Source organism: Sander lucioperca, chromosome 7 (assembly GCF_008315115.2).
Source record: "Sander lucioperca isolate FBNREF2018 chromosome 7, SLUC_FBN_1.2, whole genome shotgun sequence".
NCBI classification, from domain to species: Eukaryota; Metazoa; Chordata; class Actinopteri; order Perciformes; family Percidae; genus Sander; species Sander lucioperca.
In genome coordinates, this window is record NC_050179.1 from 31,247,677 (window position 1) to 31,273,487 (window position 25,811).

At 40.7% G+C, this 25,811-nt stretch overlaps 1 protein-coding gene across 3 annotated transcripts; it reads right to left on the bottom strand.

Annotated features, from left to right (window-relative positions):
* Positions 1 to 1,465: 1,465 nt before the first annotated feature.
* On the bottom strand, positions 1,466 to 23,177 carry msi2b (musashi RNA-binding protein 2b). 3 transcript variants are annotated; one of them, XM_031321494.2, is made up of 6 exons: positions 22,815 to 23,176; positions 21,879 to 21,919; positions 21,621 to 21,702; positions 20,993 to 21,077; positions 3,422 to 3,463; positions 1,466 to 1,571 (listed from the first exon to the last, which is right to left on the bottom strand). In XM_031321494.2, the coding sequence occupies exons 1-6, from the start codon at positions 22,874 to 22,876 to the stop codon at positions 1,521 to 1,523; spliced, it is 363 nt and encodes a 120-aa protein (XP_031177354.1). In that variant the 5' UTR covers positions 22,877 to 23,176; the 3' UTR covers positions 1,466 to 1,520. The 3 variants fall into 3 exon arrangements, with proteins under 3 accessions (XP_031177354.1, XP_031177355.1, XP_031177356.1); XM_031321495.2 differs by lacking the exons at positions 1,466 to 1,571; positions 3,422 to 3,463 and adding an exon at positions 17,204 to 17,276 and having other exon boundaries at positions 22,815 to 23,177; XM_031321496.2 differs by lacking the exons at positions 1,466 to 1,571; positions 3,422 to 3,463 and adding an exon at positions 17,797 to 17,990.
* Between the last annotated feature and the right edge of the window lie 2,634 nt (positions 23,178 to 25,811).

A 25,811-nucleotide genomic window follows, 5' to 3' on the forward strand; every position in this document is an offset into this window, starting at 1 on the left:
TTTAGGAAAAACCCTACGGGGCAAGGGCGCCTCACACGCCGGGAGACGGCCACGGGGGACGGCCGCTGGGGACACGCCACAATAACGGGATGGCGGAGGTTGGGTTTAGGAAAAACACTACAGGGAAAGGGCGCCTCATACGCCGGGAGACGGCCGCGGGGGACGGCCGGTGGGGATGGCCGCTGGGGACGCGCCACAATAACGGGATGGCGGGGGTTGGGTTTAGGAAAAACACTACAGGGAAAGGGCGCCTCACACGCCGGGAGACGGCCGCTGGGGATGTGCTACAATAACGGGATGGCGGAGGTTGGGTTTAGTCCTGTGTTGTTTGGTCCAGTAGAGAGGGCAACGCGCCGGAATCGTGCCATCCCAGTCCATCCCGGTCCAAATACAGGTCCTCGCCACTCTGGGGGCAACCGGCTGTTTCCAGAGGGAAATGTCAGACAGCTAAATGTTTTTTTATTTTTTTATAAATATTATTTATAATCTTCAACTTTATCACTAAGGCTTGTTTGGATATAATATATAGTTCTGTTAAATCTTATTATATACGTCTGGTATATCCAAGCTGTTCCCGAGTGCTGTAATGCCTGCTGTTTTGGACGTATTATTAATACATGTAGTTATAGATCAGGTTTCCTTACACTATGCAAGAACAGGCCGAAATTATAATTCAATTTGCAGCAATTTTCTGAACGTCTGAGAAGTTTTTTGCTTTTTCTCCACCAGTCATCATGATTCGGTGTAACAACTGCCAGTGTCATTCATATACTGATCAGCATTCACGAGGTGCTTTGCATTGACTATTTATGGTTAAAAATGGGTGGATAAGAGGCTGATCCACGTACGCACACTTGTAGGTAATCTCTGATTTATAAAGGGAACATTGCTTACAGGTATGCGTACACACGGTTTTATAAATGTGACCTTTTTTTGGCGTGCGCCATTTTGGGCTTTTAGGCGTACGTACCCTTATAGTAAGGAACAATAAGCTAGCGGGAGTGAGAAACACAAGGCATTGTGAGGTCTAAGCTAACCGAGTAACGTTAGTACAACATCACGGAGCTAACATTAGTACAGGGGTGAGTGACAGGCTGTGACTGAAGGACGTAGTCTAGACTTACTCTATCTGTGTGAGTGTCTCGAGATAACTCTTGTTATGATTTGATACTATAAATAAAATTGAATTGAATTGAAATAGTTTTAACATGACTTTAAAATCGGAGCTCCTCATTCTAGTGATGGTCAAATGAAGCTTCGCGAACCACTGTCCTTATTTTCTGAGCTCACTAGATGGCGCTCTCTGTTCAACAAAGAGTTGAAAACACACTGAATTGCCATTCCTTTAACCTTTTTCTTTGAACAGAGAGCGCCATCTAGTGAGCTCAGAAAATAAAGACAGTGGTTCGCAAAGCTTCATTTGACCATCACTACCTCATTCACCTGCCGGTCAGCTGGATGTCGGCCGGGCACTGGCAGCCTGGATGGAGGGTGCCTTTATCTGCATGTACAACATAAGCCTAGGTCGGGCTCAGGCATGCTTCAAACTCACAGTGTGAGCGGTACCGGAGCTGAATGGAGAAGGAGACAAGGCGATGCTACAACTTTCACTCTGCGCTCAACCCAAAATCGTGCCACTCACTTGTGCTTTGCTCACATGCTCTGATGCAGAACAATATTCCTGCATATACCGTCAGCCTCCAAATTGGAATAAAGATAAAGACATTTAGACTATATATATGTTATAAAAGAATAGACTACTGCAGGAATAAATGCATTTGAAAAGTTTATTTAGGAACTATTTTATAACAGCTGAGATTAAAAATATTTTTTATGGCGTTAACTGCGATGGTTTGAATGACTTACATTTGTGCAGAAGGAAAAAATCAATACCATGCTGTAACAACTCAAATTTAGCCAGCACAAACCCCAGTGCTGGGGTTCGCAGTGGGCCTAGTGGGTCTAACTTGTATAACAGCAGCAATAGAAAGTTGAAAGCACAGACAGGGAGTAGGTCAGTCCGATATACGATGATGATATCTCTCCCTCTCTCTCTCTCTCTCTCTCTATTAATCACTCTGTTATAGTTGTTGAAAACAGCTGAAGAAACATTCTCAGAGATAGGCCTTTTTTATATAATATATGCTTTTTAATTTATATAATTTTCATTTACATGTGTTGCAGTTGTATATTTTCAAACCGGGAAGGTCAGTTTTAATAAAAGGGGCTTATGACATCTGACATGTGGCTTTAAATTACAACTGAACATTGAGCCCCATTTATAGAAAATACTTATATTGTGATAGTGTGTATCGCCATTTAGCCGGAAAAATACAGAGATATGACTTTTGGTCCATATCAGTATCGGCACCTGGCAAATCTACTGTAGTTTAAAATGCAGATCATATCCACTGTAGCACCAACTACTTATTTTATGTAAAAAAGAGCCATGACAACACATACAGCACTAAATGAAGCAAAAGTTAAAATAGCTTGTGGCCATGCGAATGATAACTGATGTACTTTAGAACCACATGTGGAAGTACAACTGCAGGTCCTGTTTAACCTGAAGCCATTCTACACTATGCACTGTTCTGCAGCTCTCAACTCCTTTTCAGCTTTTGGCTGCACAACGTGGTTGTCTGTGGCTCGAGTTTATTGCTATGAATGTCCTTGAGTAAATTTTATGCATATTCAAATAATGAATGCAAAAGCTTCCCCCCTCAGGACCCAAAACAGCTCACAAAGGAGAGAAATTTCAAATATTTGTTGATATCTGCAAAATAGCACTGTACAGTATATGCATGCTGTACTGAATATAAAACCTTTGGTGTTTCCAGGCTTCTACACTGTCACAACAGTCACTAATAATGCTGTTCAAACTGCCAGCTTGACTCAAACACGTGTATTTCAATCAGACAAAAAAACTGAGCGTAGAAACATGTCTCTTGCTGGTAGTCAATTTCACAGTAACATCCGATCTTAAAGAGAGCATGTTTTCTGGCTTTGAGCACCCTGGCTTTGCCAGCTCACTTTAAAACCTCAACTACCAAAGTGTTTTCTCAACCAAATTTCTCTGTGTGATTAAAATCATTCACCAAACAATCACACCGCATCCTTTAGGAAAAAACAAAACAAGTGAATTACTGCATGTGCTCATGCAATACACAAACATCCAATCAAACTGTCACATCTTTCTAGTCCCTCGTGTTTCAGCTCAAGGAAATGGGAGGCACCTTTTTGACCAAAAACTCTGCATGTTCTGTGTGTTTCTTTGATTTATTTCTGATTTTAGACACACAATGGACACATATACACATGGAAATGGATAGAAACACCAGACCAACTCATTCTGACAGCAAGGTAAGTTCAAGAATAGGTGACAACCTCTGCATAGCATAAAGGAAAAAAGGCCTCTTACCTTGGGCTGAGCACATCTAGGAAAGGCAACTTTAGGATCAATCTGTAGGAGGGGAAGCACATAACAATGAGTCACTGAACAAAGACAACAAGACAGCTCAAATACATGGGGTAAATATTGGGGGAGGTAAGCAATAGTCCAGTGAAAAAATAGCATGATACCTTTATGTATAACTAGAGATGCCCCGAATCTTACCTCAGGTCTCTGTGGTGAGAAACTCCTGTTTGATAAGCCATTACAGGTGCAAGAGGGACGGCAGGCTCCAGGCATTGATGGCCTAAAGCCCCTGACACACCAACCCGACGGCCAACCGTTGGCAGAAAAGGCAGTCGGACTGATCAGTCGGCTCCCCGAGGTCCAAAAAGTGCCTCGGAACACACCGAAGCGACGCCGACTTGAGCGTATGTTCTGCACGCGCATAACAACAGGTGGCACTAATCTGTATTGTCGTCCAAAAAATGAAAACCGGCAGCTAATTGGACGAACGCGCCACGTGGGACTGGCTGCTCCAGGATTTTTCAACCGGGCATAATGGAGGCTTCGCTCGGAATACAATCTCATATTTTACGAAGATAGTTCACCGAAACGTGAAAACATTTTAAGCGAGAAATAGGCCATGCAGTTGCTGAATCTGTCTTCATTTCAGATCGACAAAGGTCAGTTTAAAAGATTTGCGTCAGATTTTGAGTTAGTTAGTCTCGCTCATCCTGCTCGTCATTTCCGGTGTTGGGACCGAGGAAAGTAAGAATTGAACTGATCTCAAACAGAGATCTCAAAAGGAAACGTGTCCTCACAAACAGAGGGTTTTCGGCCAACATGTGCTCAGAGCCAAAGAGGTCTGGGCCTACTCATAAATTCCAGAGCCTTTTCACCAAACTCCTACAGGTCACCACAAGGAAAAAGACCACAAAATGGGAGGGAGGGGCTGCAGATAAGGTTCGCACCTTCCTGGAACTTTGATTCTTCCCATTGGTTCAGAGGTTCCTCAAACACAGCATGAGGTCGGGGCCTATAAAACCTTCGGACACACCATTTTCCATTCTCTTCCACTGGTGGCTCACGCTGCTGAAGGAAGCAACCAAGCGCTTGTGCTAAAAACTTCCATTTCTGAGCAAAGTGGATTTAATTAAGGGGATCCTGGAAACACATGTTTCAACGCTGCAGAGAGAACAACGACGTTCTCTAGAAGAAAATCAGACACGGACACCGTTGTTTATTCAAAGTCCACTCTGGCTTTTTCCCCGCTGCCCTGGGGACCAGAAAGTTTCTCCGTTGCCACTGACGAGCGACATGGGCCATTCTGTTTCAATGTGGAAAGCTATGGACAGACACGAATGGACTGAACACACAGTAAGAAGGCTTAAGGTTTTCTGGGCAGAGGAATAGTGTGTTTTATTAATGTGTAGAGGCTAATGTTGCCATTGTTTACCATTAATGTGAGTTGTGATTAATAATGTTCTACTGGTGCACGTCTGTTTATTAATCTGATCGGACCGTCGAGTCCAATCTATTTTCTGTGAATGCACTCTGATCACGGTGCAATGTTGATATGTTGTGTTGAATATTGCAGCTAGCTTGTTCAGACTGTAAATGCTATTTGTGCTTCTCCCACTTCTCTCTATAAGAGAGAGAGTGATATAAACAACAAACTGTATAAAATGCCAGCAATTTAAATTGTCAGAAAAAGCCAAAATGGCCAGGAGGAACAAGGAGGAAGAGAGCAGGGCATGAGCCTCTCTCTGTGTTTCTCTGTAACGTCAGAGCAAGAATCTGTCTAGAGTTTTAGTGTCAGAAATGGCTAGTTGATTTTTGCACAAACTTTCATTGGATAGCTTATTTTAAAAACTAATGCACTTTTTTTGTATTTGTAAAAAGTGTTGAATAATGTAAATAAAGTGTTTTTGTAAAAAATAAAATAAAATCTCTCTCTCTCTTTCCCTTTCTCACCCAACCCGTTGCGTCAGATGGCCGCCCACCAAGAGCCTGGTTCTGTCCGAGGTTTCCTATCTTTCCTCGCTGCTGTCGCACACCAATTGACTCTTCGCTAAGCCCCGCCCTCCTTAGTTACTGTTGCTACGCCTGATAAGCTTCCGTGCCTGGCACGTCTATTACAGTATGTTGCACTGGTGTCAGACATTCCCAAGGAGATAATTAGTAATTTTTGGCGAACAGGTGAAATATCTGAGAGAGCAAGACAAAAGAGACTGCAGTATGCATTTGAGGGATATATCCACGACATAATATGCAACCGATTAAAGAATAATTTCAGCAAAATTGAAGCTAAAGCCTATAGGTCCTAGCGCAAGCAGCACCCACCTCATACGCTGACCATTCAAATGGTAAACATACAAATTGAGGAACAGCGATGTTCATGCCTGACCACTTTGCAATGATAACATTCTCCTGCTTATATTTTTAGCTAATAACAAAATGCTGAAATATATTTTAAAGTATGTCAATGAGCCTCCGTCTTGCCTTTAATCATCTTATTTTACGTTCAAATATATGCATTATGAACAAAGAACCGTCATTATTTCCAAGCAATGCTGTGCTGAGTTAGCTAGCTAGCTAACATTAGCGTGTTCTTGCCTTGGAGCAAACATAGGTGTTTTTGTTAATTCTGTCGACATTTAGTTGTGAATGGGGCCTCCCACACTGCTTGATCCACGCCCGGCATTTCTCTCCTTGGGTTTTAGGTTTCAGGAAGGAAAAAAAATTCCACCACCCTGTCCAAACTTTTAGGATAACGGGTATCAGATTTGCACAATCCATACGCACAACGCTTCGGCATGTTTCTCTCGCTCGAAAGCTTTAGAGACCTCCCATGCCTAGTTACAGTTGCTAAGCCACGATTGGCCTGTGACGGTTTTCGGGTGTGGCTTAGTGAAGGGTCAATTGCATGCTCTTGTGGGAATTGTTGGGTCTCTGGAGTGTTGGACTGTTGACTAGCCCCACTCAATCTGTAAAGTGTCCAGGGATAATTTCTGTTATGATTTGACACATGGTGATACAATTGGATTGAAATTGAATTAATAATCACACATTCACCCAGTTTAAATTGAGCAAAGTACTCATTATGCTGTTATGTGTCACTGAGTGTATCACACAGAGTATGGAGAAAAGAAAAGCAGAGAATTGTCTGACGAGGTCAGACAGAAGATCGTAGCCAAGCATTAAACAATCTTAAAGTGACTATATCTAACTTTTAAATGTTTCTGAAACCGTAGTCTCGCATTGCCAGAACTACCTCCACAGCGCTGCGGAGGAAGGTCTGGCTAGTCTACACAGCATTCCAGGATGGGAGAAAAACCTACTCTGGTTTATTGGCATTTCTTTAAACCAATCACAATCGTCTTGGGCGGTGCTAAGCGCCGTACAGAGCAACGGCGCCTCCGCAAAATAGCCTAGGGAAGGAACTTGTTTTGCTGTAACGTGTTCATTCAAAGGTTGTTTTAGTCGTGTAACAGAAAACTCAGATTGGACAGATAGTCTAGCTAGCTGTCTAGATTTACCTTGCAGAGATCTGAGAAAAGGTTAGCCATAGTCCTCATAAATCGACCGGAGTTCAAAATGGCAACGCAAAGGAAGCCCAAGGCAACGGATATCTGGCCTAAATGAGGGAAATCCGGTAGAATTTCCGTCAGCAACAGAGCTATCCCAGAAGTGGGACGTTGTGGATATAGACTACTGAAACTGTGTAATTTTTCATCTGATGATCATAAATGACCTGTAACAGCAAACAAGATTAACAGTGAAAAGAACGACATTTTTATTAATGCCTTTGCCCAATTGCTACAGAGCAAACATTCTAAAGGGTCAGAGATTTTGGTGTAACACCGGAAAAGCCTGTGCTAGTGTATCCTGCCAGGTAAAAGGTAGCAGGAGATTTCTTTATATAGGCCTAATTGTATTTTAGTTATCTGCTGTAGTTATGGCTAATCCTGGGGCAGGGCCATCACAGAAAAGAAGGAAATTAAGCAAAGAACAACTAAAAGCTAAAAGGGAAAGTGAACGGACGAAACCGAGTCAATCTCAGTCGGGTTTTCAACAGATGGAGACAATTACGGGATTGTAAATTATTTAAAAACGTCCCCAAATTGGCCCTCAGGTATGTAATATGTCTATTTCATTCATAAAATAGCTTTACAATGCGCAATGTGGTTGTACGCCAGTAGCCTGGATTAAATTACGTCCCCCTTCGATTTACTATTTTCTTCCCTTCCCTTTTCCCCCTATACTTTTGTAAGGCGTCCTTGGGTTACATTAAATGTGCTATATAAGTTATTACTATGTTGGTTGCTACAACAATCTCTTAATGCTTTGGCTCGTGACACAGTGACAGTGATAGCATTACCCGGTTTAGCTCACGATACATCCAAAGTAGGATAAGTTACCATATGCAACACTTGAAATGCAACGATACATCTGTAAGGTATTCTCTTATTGTAAATGAATAATTTTCTGTCTGAGCAAAACATTCATTGAGACTATATGACCTCCCGGTAACGCTAACTCAGTAATATACAGTGGGCAATAAAGCACAACAGGTGTGGTAAAAACACTACCGCTTTTGTCCAAAGTGGCCACAAACTGAGAGTTACAAATAGCCACTTTAAGGCTACAAGTCCATCTCCAGAGAGCTTCATGTTCCTGTGTCCACTGTGCACAATGTTATCAAGATGTTTAAGGCTAATGGTACTGTAGCCAACTTCCCTGGAAGAGGGCACAAGAGAAAAGTTAACCAAAGATTGCAGCGAAGGATTGTCGAATGGCGGCGAAAGGACCTTGGACAACTGCAAAAGGAAACATTAAGTTGTTAAATTTTACTAATTTAGTGGCCGGTGAAATTTTGACATAGGTCAACCGGAAGAAAAAGCCAGTTGTGTGTTGGCAGAGCGCCATCTACTGTACCAGAGGTAGAGTTAATAGAACTGGCATAACCCAGTTATTCATTTAACTGGGGTAAGACCATACCCTGGTTACTGCTATGCATGTAAACGTACCGAGTGTCAAGGTGGGCACGCAAGATTAGTGTCACCAATTCAGTGTCTGAACAAAAGTCTCCCCTTCTGTTCCTGAGTTATGGCGTTCAATATACAAAGATACAACACTCTACCAAGCCCCAGCAACCTCTGTCTGTGGTTTGGCTCGATGAAAACTGCCAACTCTGTGATGTCCCATTCCAAACCCTGCAGCACATTCTGTCCAGCCGTAAAACAGCATTGGCCCAGGGTCGGTACAGGTGACACCACAACCAGGTTCTACGGAAGCTGGCATATGTCCTAGAGATGCACAGATTGGAATCACCAGAGGCCATCCACCAACATCACAGCGTTGGTCAAGGAAATGCGGCACAGAACATTGTATCAGTTTTAACACCTTGGTGTGAATGGAACCGAGTTCGGGTTGGGTACCGAATTCTGTACTTTTTTTGGTACCAACCAAATTACGTTGGTACTACCGAATAGGGGTGGGAATCTCTTGGCACTTCACAATTCGATTCCGATTCAGAGGCCAACGATTCGATTCTAAACCGATTATCGATGCATCTCGATGCAACAATTTTTTAATGTACATTTCCATGCGTGATTTAAAAAATATACAAATAAATCTGAGTTTGCTACTCAGAGTTTGCTAATCACTTCCTAGACAAAGCAGCTAGACAAAGCTCAGATTTTGACAGTTACAATATTTGTCACACACAAGTTTTAATGAATTGTTTTGTCTACTGAGGTTTTTGTTTGGTAGTCGTTCCATGCTTAAGCCTTAAACGTGCTTGTGAAAGTCACCTTCTCTCACAGTAATCTTCCATGTCAGAGGCTCAGTCATGTTTAAAGGTGGATAATTGGCTTCTTAGAACATGAAACATGAGGTGGTCAGATGTAATGTGATAAAGTAGATGAACAGCCTATATGTGATTTGCCTAATTATTTTATGTATGTCTTATTAGATCATGTGTATATATACAAAAAAATGTTTTTCCTTTTGGCCATTTCTGTGTTTTTTTCTGCCTAAACTTTAAAACAAGTTGTTGTCCATTATCCCATCCTCTTTCAGTCACTCTGTTTTCTGATTTGTACTTGTCTGGAGACAGTAACTTTTAAATAAAAATCAACACATAAAAAAAAAAAAAAAAAAAGAATCTTAAATAAAATAAATAATTGATTATTAACTTATCAGAATCGATAATCGAATCGTTCTAGAGAGAATCGCGATGCATCTAAGAATCGATTATTTTTCCCACCCCTACTACTGAAGACTGATAAAAAAGGACGTAAAAAAGTACAGGCTTATCTGCTGATGTTAGCTACCGACCGTTACCTTGAAACCATCCAGCAAATAGACGGTACCGTAGGGTGATTTAACGCCACCGCTCATTTTACACACAGTTTAACAACAAAACAAAACATTAACATAATTAAATTAATGGCTACGTTTTTCATGTTGGTTTTCAGCGGTATGCACCCCCACTAACCTGGAAAACGGTTTTAAAACTGTAACGTTAATACAGCGTGTCGGAGGAATACAGCGTCTCCTGCAGCAGGGAGTCAAAGGCAGAGGGACCGTCACTGCAGCGTTCGCTAACGTTAGCTTCTTGTCTCATCTGGGGTCTGACAAAGAGTAAATTCGTCAAATTCAGTGTCCACAACCCTATTTTCCAATAAACTGTAGTTGTCATGCGTGAGTGCGGATCTCATGTCGCGGCTTTCGTCGCTGTTTGTCACTTTGCCTAAGATTGAGTGCCAAGTAGTACTCACTCTGTTGTTTATTTGGTTGCCATGACTTTGCGGGTGATGACGTCCTGTCACAGTTCCAGTTGCTCACCCTAAGAGAGCGGATGACAGTTTGCTTGAGTTCAGTAGAGCACATGGCTCTGCAAAGTCGTGAAAGCTTAGGTAGCAGCTTAGGTGCAATTATTAACAGGATCTTTTTGATTCACACTATATTGTAAAATATATATAACCTCTTTTTTCAAAATGTTCATCCTTTCTTTACAGATGCACTTTTAAATCCATCCCCTGCTATTCCTGGGCCATCTGTGACCACTCCTGCTCCGTCCAACTCTGCACAGCATGCTGAGTTTAACCGTACAGTGGATCGACACATTTCAAGCTAAAAAAGGTTGTGCTTCACTCACAAGAGTTTAGGGGGTCCCATACAGCTGCAGCCATTCACGAGGTATTCGCCGAAATGTCACTTGGCGTATCGACCGATCTAAAGTGACGTCAGTGACAACGCAAGAAATATGGCCAGAGCCATGGATCTGAAAGGCATACGTTGCATGGCACACACAATTCAACTAATACTCCACATGCCTATGCGCGCCTACAATCTATCTAAAAGCAGTTCGGAATGCCACCAAACGTCTCCAACAAGATGTGAGCACAAGGTGGAACAGTACATATTATATGCAGGAAAGCCTTTTTGCACAAAAGCGAGTGACCTGCCTGCGACATTCACCGCATACCAGTGGGTGTTAATCGAGAACGTTGACATGTTCGATGAGATCCTCCAAGAAAATGACCCAGATGCAAGACAGAGGACAAGGTCAACCGCTCAACAGTTAGATGGTTATCTGTTAGAAGTCCCCATCCCCAGGAGCAATAACCCTCTCGGATATTGGATGACCAATCAAGACCGCTTTCCCGACCTGGCACAGATGGCACACAGGTAGGCTACTACGATGGGAAAGGAATTAAATATTTTATTTATATTTTGGTCAGACTTTATAATAGGTTTCCATTTGTTAACCAGGGCCAGTGCCCTCCCGTAATATATACAGTAGATTAATAAATACTGTAACAAATGTATTGCTTATTGTTAGTTAATGTGAGTAAATGCATTAAATAACATTAATGGAACCTTATTGTAAAGTGTCCTATATTTTAATATTATGTATTTACTATTTTCAGTGTGGAAAAATAGTAGGTCTACACCCGGGGTCCGTTTCAGGAAGGAAGTTTAACAAACTCTGAGTCTAACCCTGATCTCTGAGTTGATTTACCCTGAGATGGGAAACTCTGAGTTTTCGGTTCCAGATGCAGATGATTTGAGTTGGTTCAGTCAACTCGGAGTAGGTTGACTCAGAGCTAAGCGCGTGCACCACCACAATAAAAAGGCAGCATGAATGGAGCCATGATACTACGATTCCCCATGGTAACAACCACAAACAAACTGGTCGGCGGAAATACTCATGCGCACATACAGCGAGTTTGAACATGTATTTCGTTAAAAAAGCAATACAGCGGCTGCTGTAAAAGAGAGAAAATTGGTGTGGGAGAACATTGTTGCTCGAGTCAATGCGTAAACATTGACAGTGTATTAATTTCATATTTAATCACAGGTAACCTATAATATTACTGGTGAAAACTGGAATGGTATTACACCTATTTCATTTAGGTGCAATCCTGGGGGCGAAAAAGTAAGATACTAATCCCATTCTGAGCCTGCAGCACCATGATTATTAACAGAAATATAATTTATAATCATTTAATTCTTTTTAATGGCTCTCACTGGTTTGTGTCCAGGGAACACTACAAAAAACATTTAAAAAAAAACGTTTCAGAGCGAGGTACACTTTTCTGATGGCTCTGCATACTACTATGATCCACATCACCAATGTTGTAAAGAAAGCTGCCGTTTGCAAAAAAAAATTATGTGACACAAAGAATCTGCTGGGATGTAAAAGCATGTCCACGATGGTAGATGTTAGTGATATTTGGACGGATAGGGTATCTACATATCTAATCGACTGCAAAGAAAATACCTCTCAAATCGGTTATCTGGAAATGAAAATACATCTAGTTGGGACTGATATCATCCCGACGTAAACTCTCTGTGAAGTAGGCCTATTACAGCTTTTTCATCAACGGGATCGTCGACAAAAGGACATGCAATGTTTGAGAAAAAAAACGTTTTTTATAAAACGTTTTTTTTAGGTTTATACCTAACATGCCTAACATAAACCAATACGTTTTTTTATTCATGCAGATAACAAACTGCGGTAAAATGCGCCTGATACAGACTGACTGAATGAATGAATGAATGAGGAAATGAATGCGCGCTGTGTCAGAGGGAGGAGACTGAGAGAAACTCGAGGTTTCTTGAAGAAAACCTGCTCTCGACCAGGTTAGGTTCACAGACTCAGTTACCATAGTAACTGACTCTGAGGTTAAGTTACCTCTCTTTCTGAAACGGGCTGTAGTTACCTCTCTCTCTCAGGTTTGATTAACCTCCTTTTCTGAAACAGAAAACCCAGAGTTTCCCTCATCTCAGGGTTAAAAAACTTTAGTTATCACTAAACCTGCTTTCTGAAACGGACCCCAGTTTATGACCATTTCATTATCTCTGAGGCATCGTTTTAAAATGAGCAACTGTCAAATGTATATAGTTAAACACTTAACAATTTCTTTCCTAGGTACTTATTTATTTATTTATTTCAGGTTTATTTAACAGGGACAATGCACACTAATAATACATATGAAAATGTAAAATGTGCCAGAATTAGCCAAAAGGCTATTTTACATCTGCTGTCCCTGGACAGATAGTACAATGTCACACCTAAAAACACAAAAGGATTATAATAGTACAGTAAAATTAACTATAAATGTAAAAATTTTAAAAATGACAAAATCAACATATACAATAACAGATTGTCATTATCAACATCAGTACCAGCACACACACACATACACACACAAGCTAAACGTTCAGTCCATGTAACAACAACTTCGTAGGCATAGCACAAGTGGCACAAACGGGCAGGACAGGAGAGACAAAGTAGCAGCAAAATTTAGTGTCTACATGTAATGTCGACAGTCCTGATTACCTGTTAGCCACTTCTTTAAATTGAATTTAAAAGAAACGTATGTTTTAAAATTTCTAATGTGAGTTGGAATGAGGTTCCATTCACGAGCAGCGCTGACTGAAAAAGCTGTTTGACCGAATGGACTTTTCCTCAACGGGACAATGCAGTCACCTCTTGCTGCACTCCTTGTAGATCTGTAAGCGTTTGGTACTGTGTTTACAAACTGGCTCAATACCTGAGGAGCCAGTCCATGTAGAATTTTGTACATAAGACAAAGATCCGTATATCTAATCAAATTTTCGAAACTTAAAAGATTGTATTTTTTTAAAACATGACAATGATGATAATATATGGGTTTCCTGTCAAGTACTTTAAGAGTTTTTTTATATAGGGAGAGTAGTGGTTTGAGAGAACTGTTGCTTGCTTGTGACCAGGTTGTCAAACAGTAGGTGATATGGGATAAAATCATTGAGTGCATAAACATCATTGCAGCCCTTGTTGACATGCAATTGCGGACATGTCTAAAGTTTGCCAGATTGAACTTAATGCGAATTATCAATGTATACTCCAAGGTATTTAAAATTTGAGACGACTTGTAGTCTCTCCCCTGCTACGACTACATCCGGTTCTGCACGGCGACTTTTAGATTTACTAAAAAACATACATACAGTTTTACTTGTCTGCTCCATGCACAAGCACCGACAGCGAGAGACTGTTTAGCGCTGCATCTCATGTCATCGATGAGAAGAGGAACAGACTTTCATGTGAGAACGCAGAGTAGCTCCTTTTCATAAAGAACCTGCCACTTTTCCTGAAGAAGTAGGCTAAATAGGATTATGTCATAAACGATTATATTGTGGCATGCGAGTCCCTTAAACTTACAGTAACAAGGAACATCACTGCCTTTATCGCTGCTACGATAAAGTTTTAAACACTATGAAGGTTCTAAACTGCCCAGGATTTTGTGTAAGAACAGGTGACTGTGTCCTGCAACAAGAAAGCAGTCGCTTCATCTCTCGCTTCATCGCCTTTTATTTTCTCTTTTTTTCGTGAAATAAAGCTTCCTTCAGGTGCGGACGGAAATGTTGGTTTGCAACACCACCGAGGCTTTGAATTTTCGCTGTTGAAAAGTTTTGTGCAGTGGCAGGTGAAAGTCTTGGCTTCTTAATAAAACGGTGCGGGTACTAGACTGGCCTGCCTGCAGACCAGATCTGTCTCCCACTGAAAATGTGTGGCCAGTATGAAGCGCAAAATACGACAACGGAGACCCCGGACTGTTGAGCAACTGAAGTCATACATCAAGCAAAAATGGGAAAAATTCCACCTACAAAGCTTCAACAATAAGTGTCCTCAGTTCCCAAATGTTTGAGTGTTGTTAAAAAAAACACACATGCCCCTGTCCGAGCTTTTTTGGAACGTGTCACAGGCATCAAATTCAAAATGAGTGAATATTTTCAAAAAAACAAAGTTTATCAGTTTAAACATTAAATATCTTGTCTTTGTATTGTATTCAATTGAATATAGGTTGATTAGCAAATCATTGTATTCAGTTTTTATTTACGTTTTACAGGAATACTTCTAGCTCGGCTTTATGGAGAGTTTTGCTGGAAAAACCTTATTAGGTTCTTTATTACTCCAGTACAAATCCACCCAGCATTCCGGGATGGGAGAAAAACATTTTCTGGTTTATTGGCATTTCTTTAAACCAATCAAAATCGTCTTGGGCGCCTGACGGAGCCACGTGCCTCTGCAAAATAGCCTCGGAAAGGAACTTGTTTTGGTGGAACGTGTACGTTCAAAGCTTGTTTTAGTCATGCAACAGAAAACTCAGATTGGACAGATAGTCTAGCCAGCTGTCTCAATTTACCCTGTAGAGATCTGAGGAGCAATTAGCCATAGTCCTCATAAATCAGCCGGAGTTTAAAACACAAAAAAAGCAAAAGGTTACGGCGACCAGCCGAAAAGAGTGAAATCCGGCGGAATTTCCTTCGGCACCGGAGCAATCCCAGAAGTGAAACGTTGTGGATGAAGACTAGACTGACTATAACTGCTCGGTAAATGGGTACCAGTGATGTTCTGTTCATTTACTTGTGATATGAATTCTCATTGATTGAAATCCAGCCGAGGATGTCAGTGTTGTCCGCAAACTTCACAACAGAATTCTCTCCATTCTGGGGTTGCAGTCGTGGGTCTACAGTGTGAACAGGAAGGAGCTGAACACCAGAGCCCTGTGGCCACCAATCCGGACTGTCTGGGGTCTGTTTGTGAGGAAGTCCAATATCCAGTTTCAGAGTGTGGTACTCAAGCCCAGAGTGCTGAGCTTGCAGTCAGTGTCATGGGGCAGATTGCGATGAACGCTGAGCTGAAATCAACAAAACAGCATTCTGATGTAGGTGTTATTTTCAAGATGTGTGAGGCTGAGTGGAGGGCAGTGGACATGACATCCTCTGTGGATCTGTGGCAGGGATGTTGTTTATGCTGTGCTGGAAGCACTTCATCAGAATTGGAGTGATGGCATTTTAGTGACATTTAAGGTGCACAAACAATCACACACCTTGATTTTAGGGATGCAAATATAGATTTTGTTGGTACGATTATAGTATATATATATAGAATAATCAAGGTTTCATGATTGCTTTGTATTAATTAATTTCACTACTAATGTATAAAATCAGAGATTGTAATGTGTTAATTATTGCTGCCTTTTGAAACAGAAATAACTAACAGTTTAGAATGTTTTGAAAATGATTATATGATCAATCATCAACCTTTTATTCAAACTCATCTGAAAATGTTAGAGAGTAGAGGTGAATCGGTCACACCACAAACAAAGGCAAAGTTGGCAAGAACGGTGCTGTCCATCGGGCCCCCAAAAAGCTAGAAACGGTCCTGCTAGCTGGTGTTTCTACAAGTTGAAGGAGCTGCTGGACAAGATGTACCTGTCACAGGAAGATTCACAGCATGTTGCCAAGGACCAAATGCAATGAAGAGTTCTCTTTGCAGCCTTATGTCCCATAGGGGATGAAGAAGAGAAAGTAAGTAACGTTAAGTCAGTAGCTATGTTTCCATCCACGCGTTTTTATGCGAATTAAGTGATATCGAAAAAAATATGCCTTATGGAAACAGTAAATTTTGTTTGAATTTCATGGATATCGATTCAAAGTTTATATGTTCGGTCTCATCGGATTTTCTCTTGATCGATATACTGTACGGCTTATGCAATAAACACTGATGCAAACGTTATTTGCCGAATAAATAATGAATTGCGATTAAGTTTGAGGTCATTTTATGGTTAAACAGACGCACCTGTATGGGTCAGAAGTGGTGAAGACCCAATGCGCACTGCCGGGAGTGCCGACGCAAATGTCCCTTATCATGCAACGATCGTCTACTACAGCCTGTAGTAACACGATTGATAGCCAGCCCTTTCTATTTACAAAATCCCTGCAGCCTTCAGCTGGGGGTCTAATAGGGACGTAAGACCCGTCTATTGCGCCATTAAATTTATTTTGTCTAGCAAAACTTTGTTTGCAAATGTTTGCTTGAATGTTGTGCGATTCAGTGCAAAAATGAATGGAAACACCATAAAATGTCTCAAATCAATTCGATATACCAATTTGACCGCAAAACAGCATGTGACGTCATTACGCACAAGTTTTTATTCACTTTAAAGCCGTTGGATGGAAACACACTTTCACTGGCTTTATTCGCATGAGTTTTTTTTACCGAACTTCAGATAATTCGATTGACAAGTGGATGGAAACTTAGCTAGTGACATGTTTGAGAGTTTTGACTCGTACAAATGTAACGTTAATGTCAGCTCACTCACTGTAAATGCAAATGTCGGCTGCTGCTGACTCGTTAGCTGTTAAATGTAACGTTACCGTTAACACAAACAGGCTAATGTTAGCTAAGTGGAAACGTTAAAAAAAACTATTAAGTCGCTAGCAAGCTTACCAACTTGGGTTGAATTCCCCCGTTGTCATGAGGTCAAGGGCTGGCCGTTCAGGAGCTGGCTCTGCTCTGGGTTTTCCTGCTGTTTGCTTCCTTGATATAACGTTAACAAATCCCACCATGAGACGCGGATGTACATCACTCTGACAGTAAATACTTGCAGTGACCGGCGTCTGATGTGTTGTGTGTGCGCGTACGTGAGCGTTTATGTTGTCAAGGACGTTTTATAAGAATTGCACACACTGCTACATATAACGTGCAGTCAGTTAACACTCGATTACGATTAATTAACCATGACGTTTAAAAGTGTGTTTAAAGCGTAACTCTCGCCAAAATGCAACCTAGGGTCTTTTTGTGAATGTACCTCAGTCAAACTTTCGTTTAAAAGCATATTTAGGATGGAAACGCCACTTTTAAGATTTACCGTATTTTTGTTTTTCGGTCAAATGGCCTTTTGAATGGGAGTGCTAGGGGCACTTTTATGCTAGCCTCAAAATAGCTATTTTTAAAACACTAAGAAGGCTCGACACAACATGAAACTTTGCTCGAAGTATCACCAGGGGCTCTACACCTTATCAAGCACACAGATAATGGACCCACGAGGCACGACTCAAAAAAGGTAAAATACAATAGTTTATTTAACAATTAAATAAACTCAGCAACAGTGTCCAACAAACGACAGGCAAAAGGGAAAAATCCAAGAGACAGGCAAAGTCCAAAAATCCAGGGAATCCAAAAACAATCAGGCAAACAGGAATACAGGGAAAACGCTCAAAAGCTGTACACAAGGAAACAGACGATCTCGCACTGAGGAGAGGGGAAGACAAAACTTAAATACACAACTAAATTAGACAGAGATGCAACACATTAGGACAGGTAATCACAAATGGCGGGAAACAAACAAAGGCAGGAAGACAAGTGAAGTGAATGAAGACAAAACAGTAAATGTCAAAATAAAACACGAAGTCCAAGAAACAAACAGAAAATGTAATACAAACTAAAAACCATAACTTGACACAGGGACGAAACATGACACACCTTAACGAAAGCACTGACAACATTGTTTGTGTACCCAGAGTTTACTAAAAAGAAAAGGTTTTGAACAACTCACCATAGGTCTTGTTGTTTCTGGCCGCTACCACCTCGGCAGTCAAAACGAGTCGATATCCGAATGCGAATGAACGGACTCCATATGAGGCTCCTTTTTCAACTACGAGGTCAATATTGTTTTTCAATAACGACAAAACAAGAAATAATCTGTGCATTTATATGGAACTAAGCTTTAGGAGCTTTCCATCTTTACTCTCCACCCTGTTATGTTGCATTCGGAAATCAATTGTTTTTAACTCATAAAATGGCTGCGGCCGGAAACAACAAGACCTACGGTGAGTTGTTGAAAACCTTTTTTAATATAAAACTCTGGGCACACAAACAATGTTGTCAATGCTTTCGTTAAGGTGTAGGGCCCCTGGTGATAGTTCGAGCAAAGTTTCATGTTGTGTCGAGCCTTCTTAGTGTTTTAAAAATAGCTATTTTGAGGCTAGCATAAAAGTGCCCCTAGCACACCCATTCAAAAGGCCATTTGACCGAAAAACAAAAATACGGTAAATCTTAAAAGTGGCGATTCCGTCCTAAATATGCTTTTAAACAAAAGTTTGACTCGGGTACATTCACAAAAAGACCCTAGGTTGCATTTTGGCGAGAGTTACTCTTTAATAGTGAAAACGGTTAATCGCTGCATCCCTACTTGATTTACAGTCAGATTTTCAGTCTTGCTCTCATACTCAATACCTGTGTGAAAGCCTCAGTAAATCAGCTGTCAAAGGCTTTCTCAACAGTCACCAAGGCTGACCTACTTTGTTCAACTAGCCCTGCACACGCACAAATTACCTCAATCCCCTGTCTTCAACTAGAAATGATCTATGTGAGGAGAACAGCTATCACACCTAACTGTTCTGTATTTCTATATCATACGTCACAAAATGTGACCAAGATTAAGAACAATGACGTGGCTAAAGAAGACAAGTGTTTACCCTTTCACCTCTTATTAAAACCCTTTACTACAAAAATAGCTCTCATTGAATAAAACATGTATTAAAACAATGTTTGACACAAACAATAAGCAAATGTAATCAAATAAGAAATATTAGCTTCACTTTATTGTGTGTGTGTGTGTGTGTGTGTGTGTGTGTGTGTGTGTGTGTGTGTGCGTGTGTGTGAAAGTAACAACAATATTCAACGTTCTCCACATTTTATATATATTATTCAGTCTGACTGATATACCTGTTATATTTTTTGTTGAGTTGTGTACTTACACTATACTAAATTTTTCCAACAATGTTTGAACACAGAGAAATATGTTATTTTATTTTAATGACACGGGACGTTTCATTTAGTCACCTGTCAGTGGCATCATAAAACCTTTGACCCTTTGCTTACTCTAACTTCCGTCAAAACACGGGCTTCCAGACGTTTGAGAGTAATCGTAAATCATGTCACATAAAGAATAATACTCTGTAACCGTAGTACAGCTTGCTTTCTGCCACACAGCATCATTTTGTCATGCCACTTACAAAACAGTAATACAGCAGAGACCTTATTTATTGATACATTTCAATATCAATAGTTCCAGCTCAACGTGCTACGTTGACAAGTAACATTAGGGTTAGCTCATGCTAATGCTCGGTGGGGAACATTAACGTTATAAGGTTACAACATCGTTCAACACGTTCATGAAGTTATTTTAAGTATAATTGTTTTGATCAAGGTAAAGTTAACGTTTAACAGCACTGGGCTAACCCACGATTACGTTCTCCAGCTAACGTTAGTGTTAACGTTAGCTGTATAGATAGAAGACAAATCTAATGCTAATTTAGCCAGCTATCCCTCCCTGTTTTTTCTGCCTCACTCCTAAGCTAAGGGACTTCAGTCGGGATGAAAGCAGACAACAGCCCCGGGGACACAACACATCCACAGTTAGCCAGCAGCCAGGCACTATCATTAACTTACAGCAATCCAAACGCAGCCAGCACAAACTGTTTTGATTGAGAGACCCCTAGCGGCAGAAAATTACATATTGTACGTTTAAGTTGTTTAACTACAGAAAGGGTTATGTTCCTTCAGAAATACTAATTGAGGCATTACATACTAAAATTGTGTTGAGTAAAAGAAACAATTAAATTAGAAATAAAATATTCTTGCACAATGTTACAAGCTATTGGAGTCTGATATTCCACACATTTGTCCTTAAAATAAACCTGTTAAAATAAAGGATGCTTGATTGTTAAATGGCAAAGACACACTATGGAAAATAAGCATTATCTACATTAAATGAGGGCGCAGAACAGTGATATGATATTAAAATTATTTGTGTCATTATGGTGAACTGACAGAACAACAACAACAACAACTAGACTAAACCAAAGATTATAATTAGGAAGACTAAGCCAAACCTGAGGTTGTAGAAAAAAAACGTCTTAAAACCTTATTCAAGCACCACAGCTCTAGTTTGATATACTGTGAGTAAAAACCAAAGGAAAATGACACTGATGACAAACTAAATCAAAACCTAGTAAGACTTTCACTTATATGTGCCATAAAAGATTGGAAACTCTATTCAGCAAATCAAACAGCTGGATAAAGTGTGAGCCTGTGTTTCTCTCTGCCCTGTAAGGACTCCCAATGAACAACCTCTGCTACCATCAAGTGTTTATAAATATAATACACAGGGTTGACAGAAAATATTTTGCACAAATAGAATAAAACATGTCAGTGTCTCTCATGCAATCAGAATAAAAAGGTAAACATACCATTTTAGAGTCTAACTCATGGTGCGGGTGTGCTAAAACTTTATCAACGCTGGCAGCATCTGCAAAAGTGATGAAGCCAAAGCCCCTGTTGAGAAACAACACAACAGTACATTTAACATTTAACATTTCTAACATAAGTCAAACTTCACAGTTTTCATTTTTCACATTACTATGAGATACTTTACATTTGTCTGATGAATTTTGAAATCAACACTGATTCATACTTGCCCCATGTATATTTCTTATACATTTTTATTTACCTATTCTATTTTCTTTTTTTGTGTCCACTTATCATTTGACAATTTTTTAATTCATATTATTCACATTATTTAAAGAGCAATATGTAAATGATTATTATCGCTATACTAACTGCATACCAGTACAACGCATGGATTTGGAATGACATTTAAATTACTTTTCACTTTGATTTTAAACACAATGACCTTATTAAACACATCACATAATAATAAATGAGGGAATGGCAGTAGTGGGAATATTTTCACAGCTCCATGGTCAATGTCAAACTGCATTTCCCTTCCATTCCATAGCAAATCCAGGTAAATGTCTATACAGTAATAATATCACTCCTGAAGCACAACAGGCTGAGTTTCTCTATTATTTCATTTACCTGGAACGTTTAGTCGTTGGGTCTCTCATCACCATACATTCTCGGATTTCCCCGAATTTACTAAAATAATCTCTAAGGCTGTCTGTGGAAAAACAGAGGGTTACAGTTTTTTTTTTGTTAAATAAAAATATGAATAGCCTATGTGTTGTCAGCAGTGGTTGTCCCTGTATATAGGGGTCGAATGGAGTACTTGAAATCAAAATTACCTTGCGCACAATGCGCCGTGTGCACATACAGAGCACTAGACGCGGTCCTTACCTGGTGAAGTTTGCCAGCTGAGGCCACCGATAAACATTTTCCTGCCAAGGAAAAAGCAACAAAAGTCAATCCAGATTTCCAATCGGTAATTTTGATGTTAAGATAACTACTTGACAGGTTGGAGAAAAGTAAAAAGCTGGGGACAAAAAATTGAGGCAATAAAGCGGCGAGGCAACCCGAGAGCAGTTTCCAAAGCCGAGCTAAGCAGCCCCGATACGTCCCCCCTCTCTCCCCCTCTCTCCGCTACGAATCAAGGGTCATGCCAACTTCCATTCAAATTATCAGGCAGTTAAAACCTGCTGGCTTCTAGGCAAAGGTAAATACCAATAGAACAAAACTTTAGCTGGTTGACTGTTGGTACGAACACAACCTTCAATTCGGCATACATGTAATAAACCAAATAATAAGATCTTAGTTAAACTTTTAAATTGAGTTCGGCTGTAAGAGAATCTTCACCTTCCACAAAACACAGCTTAGTGGGTGGTGAGGAGCAGTGTGAGCTGAACTGACGTTAAATGCAATTTGTGCGTGTTTTATTGAAATAAAGTGAGGATAAGCGAGAGAAAAAATATGCCGATTTTACCAGGGTTGGCTTTTAATTTTTTAGAAATTATTAATCACTCTTCTTAAACCCATGTACTGTTGCCATCAAGTAAGGCAGCATTTTACTCCCAGATTTCTTAACGAAGTTTGGCATGTGTTCTTCACAAGCGCACAAACGGCACATATCGGGGCCAGCCAAGCGTAACGTTATAGCCTACACTGAAAAGGGGACAGGGGGACAGGCCCGTTTGTTAATATAACCAAACAAAGGTGTAGTTGACGGGACCCGAAAAACAGTTGAGCTGGCAGTGCGATGTCGAGCTGCATATGCAGTTTAAAAAACAACAAATTCTGTGACAAATTCTGTGTTAAATTGACAGAATGTAACCTTACCCCTGGTCGTGTTGCGAATCGTTCGGGCTTCCAGACGTGGTTTGGCTCCCGTCTCCTTCCATTTCTGACCCAGCTACAGGCAGTGACTAACGGATACACACAGACGGTAGATCGGCAGATGGAACGGAGCTGTGTCAGCGAGCCGGGAATGCAGCGCTCCGTCACACGTGGGAATGGTTCGGTCTGAGGTCCCTCCTCCGCCGTAACCGACCAACTACACTGACGTCAGTTTTCCACAACCCGCCTACAATAACTGCTTCAAGTACTGTGTTTTCCGTCAGAATTTCAATCACATGGCATAGCATTAAGTAATGGGCTACTTGCCTCACAAAATATAATAATCAAGGGTGCTGAACACAGTTTTTACACAACTTTTTGAAATGTATCTAGGCCTATATTGTGACGGTTGCAAGCAGGACTGGCCCTAGACTTTTAGAGCCCTAAGCAGGTTTGGGGGCCCCCCCACATTCTTACCAAGGGGGTAAGCTTCGCTTCAGAACTCGAACCTCCTATGGCGCCATTTTGATGTTACCAAACAATCACCTCCCGTTAGCATTCCATTGACTGCGATTAATTTTGACGTCACTTTGACAGCGAATAACTTTACATCTGAAGCGTTTAAAGACTTTTTTTGTCCATTGTTTATTTCTAAAGAAACACGATAATGTATAAAAGGCTCCATTACCTTGTGTCTCACGTTATGGCTCCGTAGCAGACGTTTTTTATAAAGCACTTTTCCGGTGAGTGCTGAGCATTACTGCGCAGCCTCCAACTGAGAGAGATGACGTAAATGTGACGTGAGCAACCTGTCTGAAAGTTGGAAGTCTTCTGGTAGCTGTGCCAAGAGAAATCTCAATCATTCCCAATCTTGCAGAGACGGAGAGCGTAGGTATATGTAAGGAGATAACATGGGCACAGGCTAACTATTGCTAACCCACACAGCAAAAGGACTCCGCGGCAGATCTGCCGCGGAGGTATTGCGGCTTCCGGAACGGACCCGCGAAGCGGACCCGTATCGGCGTCCACTTGCGCGCAGTGACTGATCCACAGCGAAGGCGGATCGCGGACCCGCCGTGGCTCCGCGCTGCATCAGCTCCGCATCCGCGATTAAAACCTTACCTCCGCGTTGCCTTGTATTTTTAACCTAACAATATTGTCAATAGGTTCAGAAAAGGTTCAAGTCAAGACATCAATTTACTGTACAAAAGTAATCACTACTCAATGGAAATATAAAATTGTCATTTACGGAAAGTTATAGGTTATAGCCTATTCTGTTTTTGTTAAGTAGCCTACGTTGGCTAAGCTACTCTACATTCATTTTGTGGTCAACACCTAATTTAGTGCTTTATAGGCCTAGGTCGGTGCAGACATAAAATATTTTATCTATTAGGCTACAACTTCAATGAAATGCACAGCTAAAATATCAGAAAATGAATAACTGGTGAACGACAAGGAGTTCAATAAAAAGATTGTTTATTGCTTATTTCTCCTATTACTCCGTTTGTGTGGCTTGAGGCGGGACACGTCTCCTCGTTGCCCGATCCGCTGCCAGGTTGAACCACCTGATTGCGTGCTTGGTGACCTCCGCGTCCGTGGCTGACCGTGTCACCGTGTTTTTCCTCACAGCACCTGTAATCAAACAGACAGATATGTTTATGGTATGTGGCATCCAAAGCCAAGTATGCTTACACAATACAATTTTAAGAGATAGGTATTAAGGAGATTAAATTAAAAAAGAAACAAGTTATAAACAGGGTTGTGGTGGTTAAAATAAGAGGTGGGTAAGGTTTGCCACGCCTTTCGCTATCAGATGTTTAAAAAACACATCCAAAATGTTCAAACAATATCAGTGGTATTAAATGGTTCCTTGATCAGAGCACATATTGTATGTGGATAAATCAGTGTGGTTGTGTAATGTTTTAAGTTTGATAGGGTCCTACATAGATTCTATTTGGAGGTAAACTCTTAACAGGTAGTTAAACTCTATTTCTGACATTTGAGCGGTGGGTAAACTCCATTTACTTGCATTTAGTCTCCACTACAGCCCTGGTTAACATTACATTACGTCATTTAGCAGATGCTTTTATCCAAAGCAACTTAACATTCAAGCTATATGTTGCAGCAGAGACCTTAGTGTTAGATTAACTATTCCAAAAGCAACACTAAATTAAAATACAACTCACATGGTCATTTACAACCCACACAAAACTGCATTCCATCAGTGTTTATTATTATTATTATTATTATTATTATGGAGAGCCAAGACAAATGTATACGAGCGAAGCTATCACACCACCAGGCAGCCAATACGTTTGCGTGTGTTTACTTCGATAACATGATGTGCCTGTTGCCCACACCTGGGGTGCGTTTCTCTTGACATGACAATCCACTGTGATTCCAATCGCCAAACTTCGACCATAGTTGCGCGCTTTCGCTCTTACGCACAAATGCAGGTACGCCACTGTTTCGCCCAAGATTGTGCCGGAAGTTGGCATCTCCACTTTCTAGAAGCGCACCCATGGTCAACAATGGGAGTCTCACAGCAGAGGGGATCCCACAGCAATTTCAAAGACTTACTACATGTCAGAAAGGTAGGCTTTTTATTATTATCATTATTGCACTGCCCTTTTAGTTAACAGGAATATTTTTAGTAGCCTATTTCCCCTACTAAATAAGTGACCGTGTCAGGTTTTCACTGACGCGCTAACTATTGCATTGTGTTAAATATAACATCAGGCATAGGCCTTCCTGACTGAAAATGTGTGTATGCAAAGTAGCCATCAGCTGCTCAGGGAGTCATTTCAAGTAAAAAAAAAAGAGACATCAAACGTAAAAAAAAAAAAAAGGCTACACGGTCATATTGGTATGATGGTTGCTACGATTTTTAAGGCTGCCCCTACATTTACAAACTATTGACTTTGAACATATTTAATATTACTTTGAATTATATACTTACTGAAAAGCAAGGTCTTCGTTGCCATCCTACTTAAGGGTTTT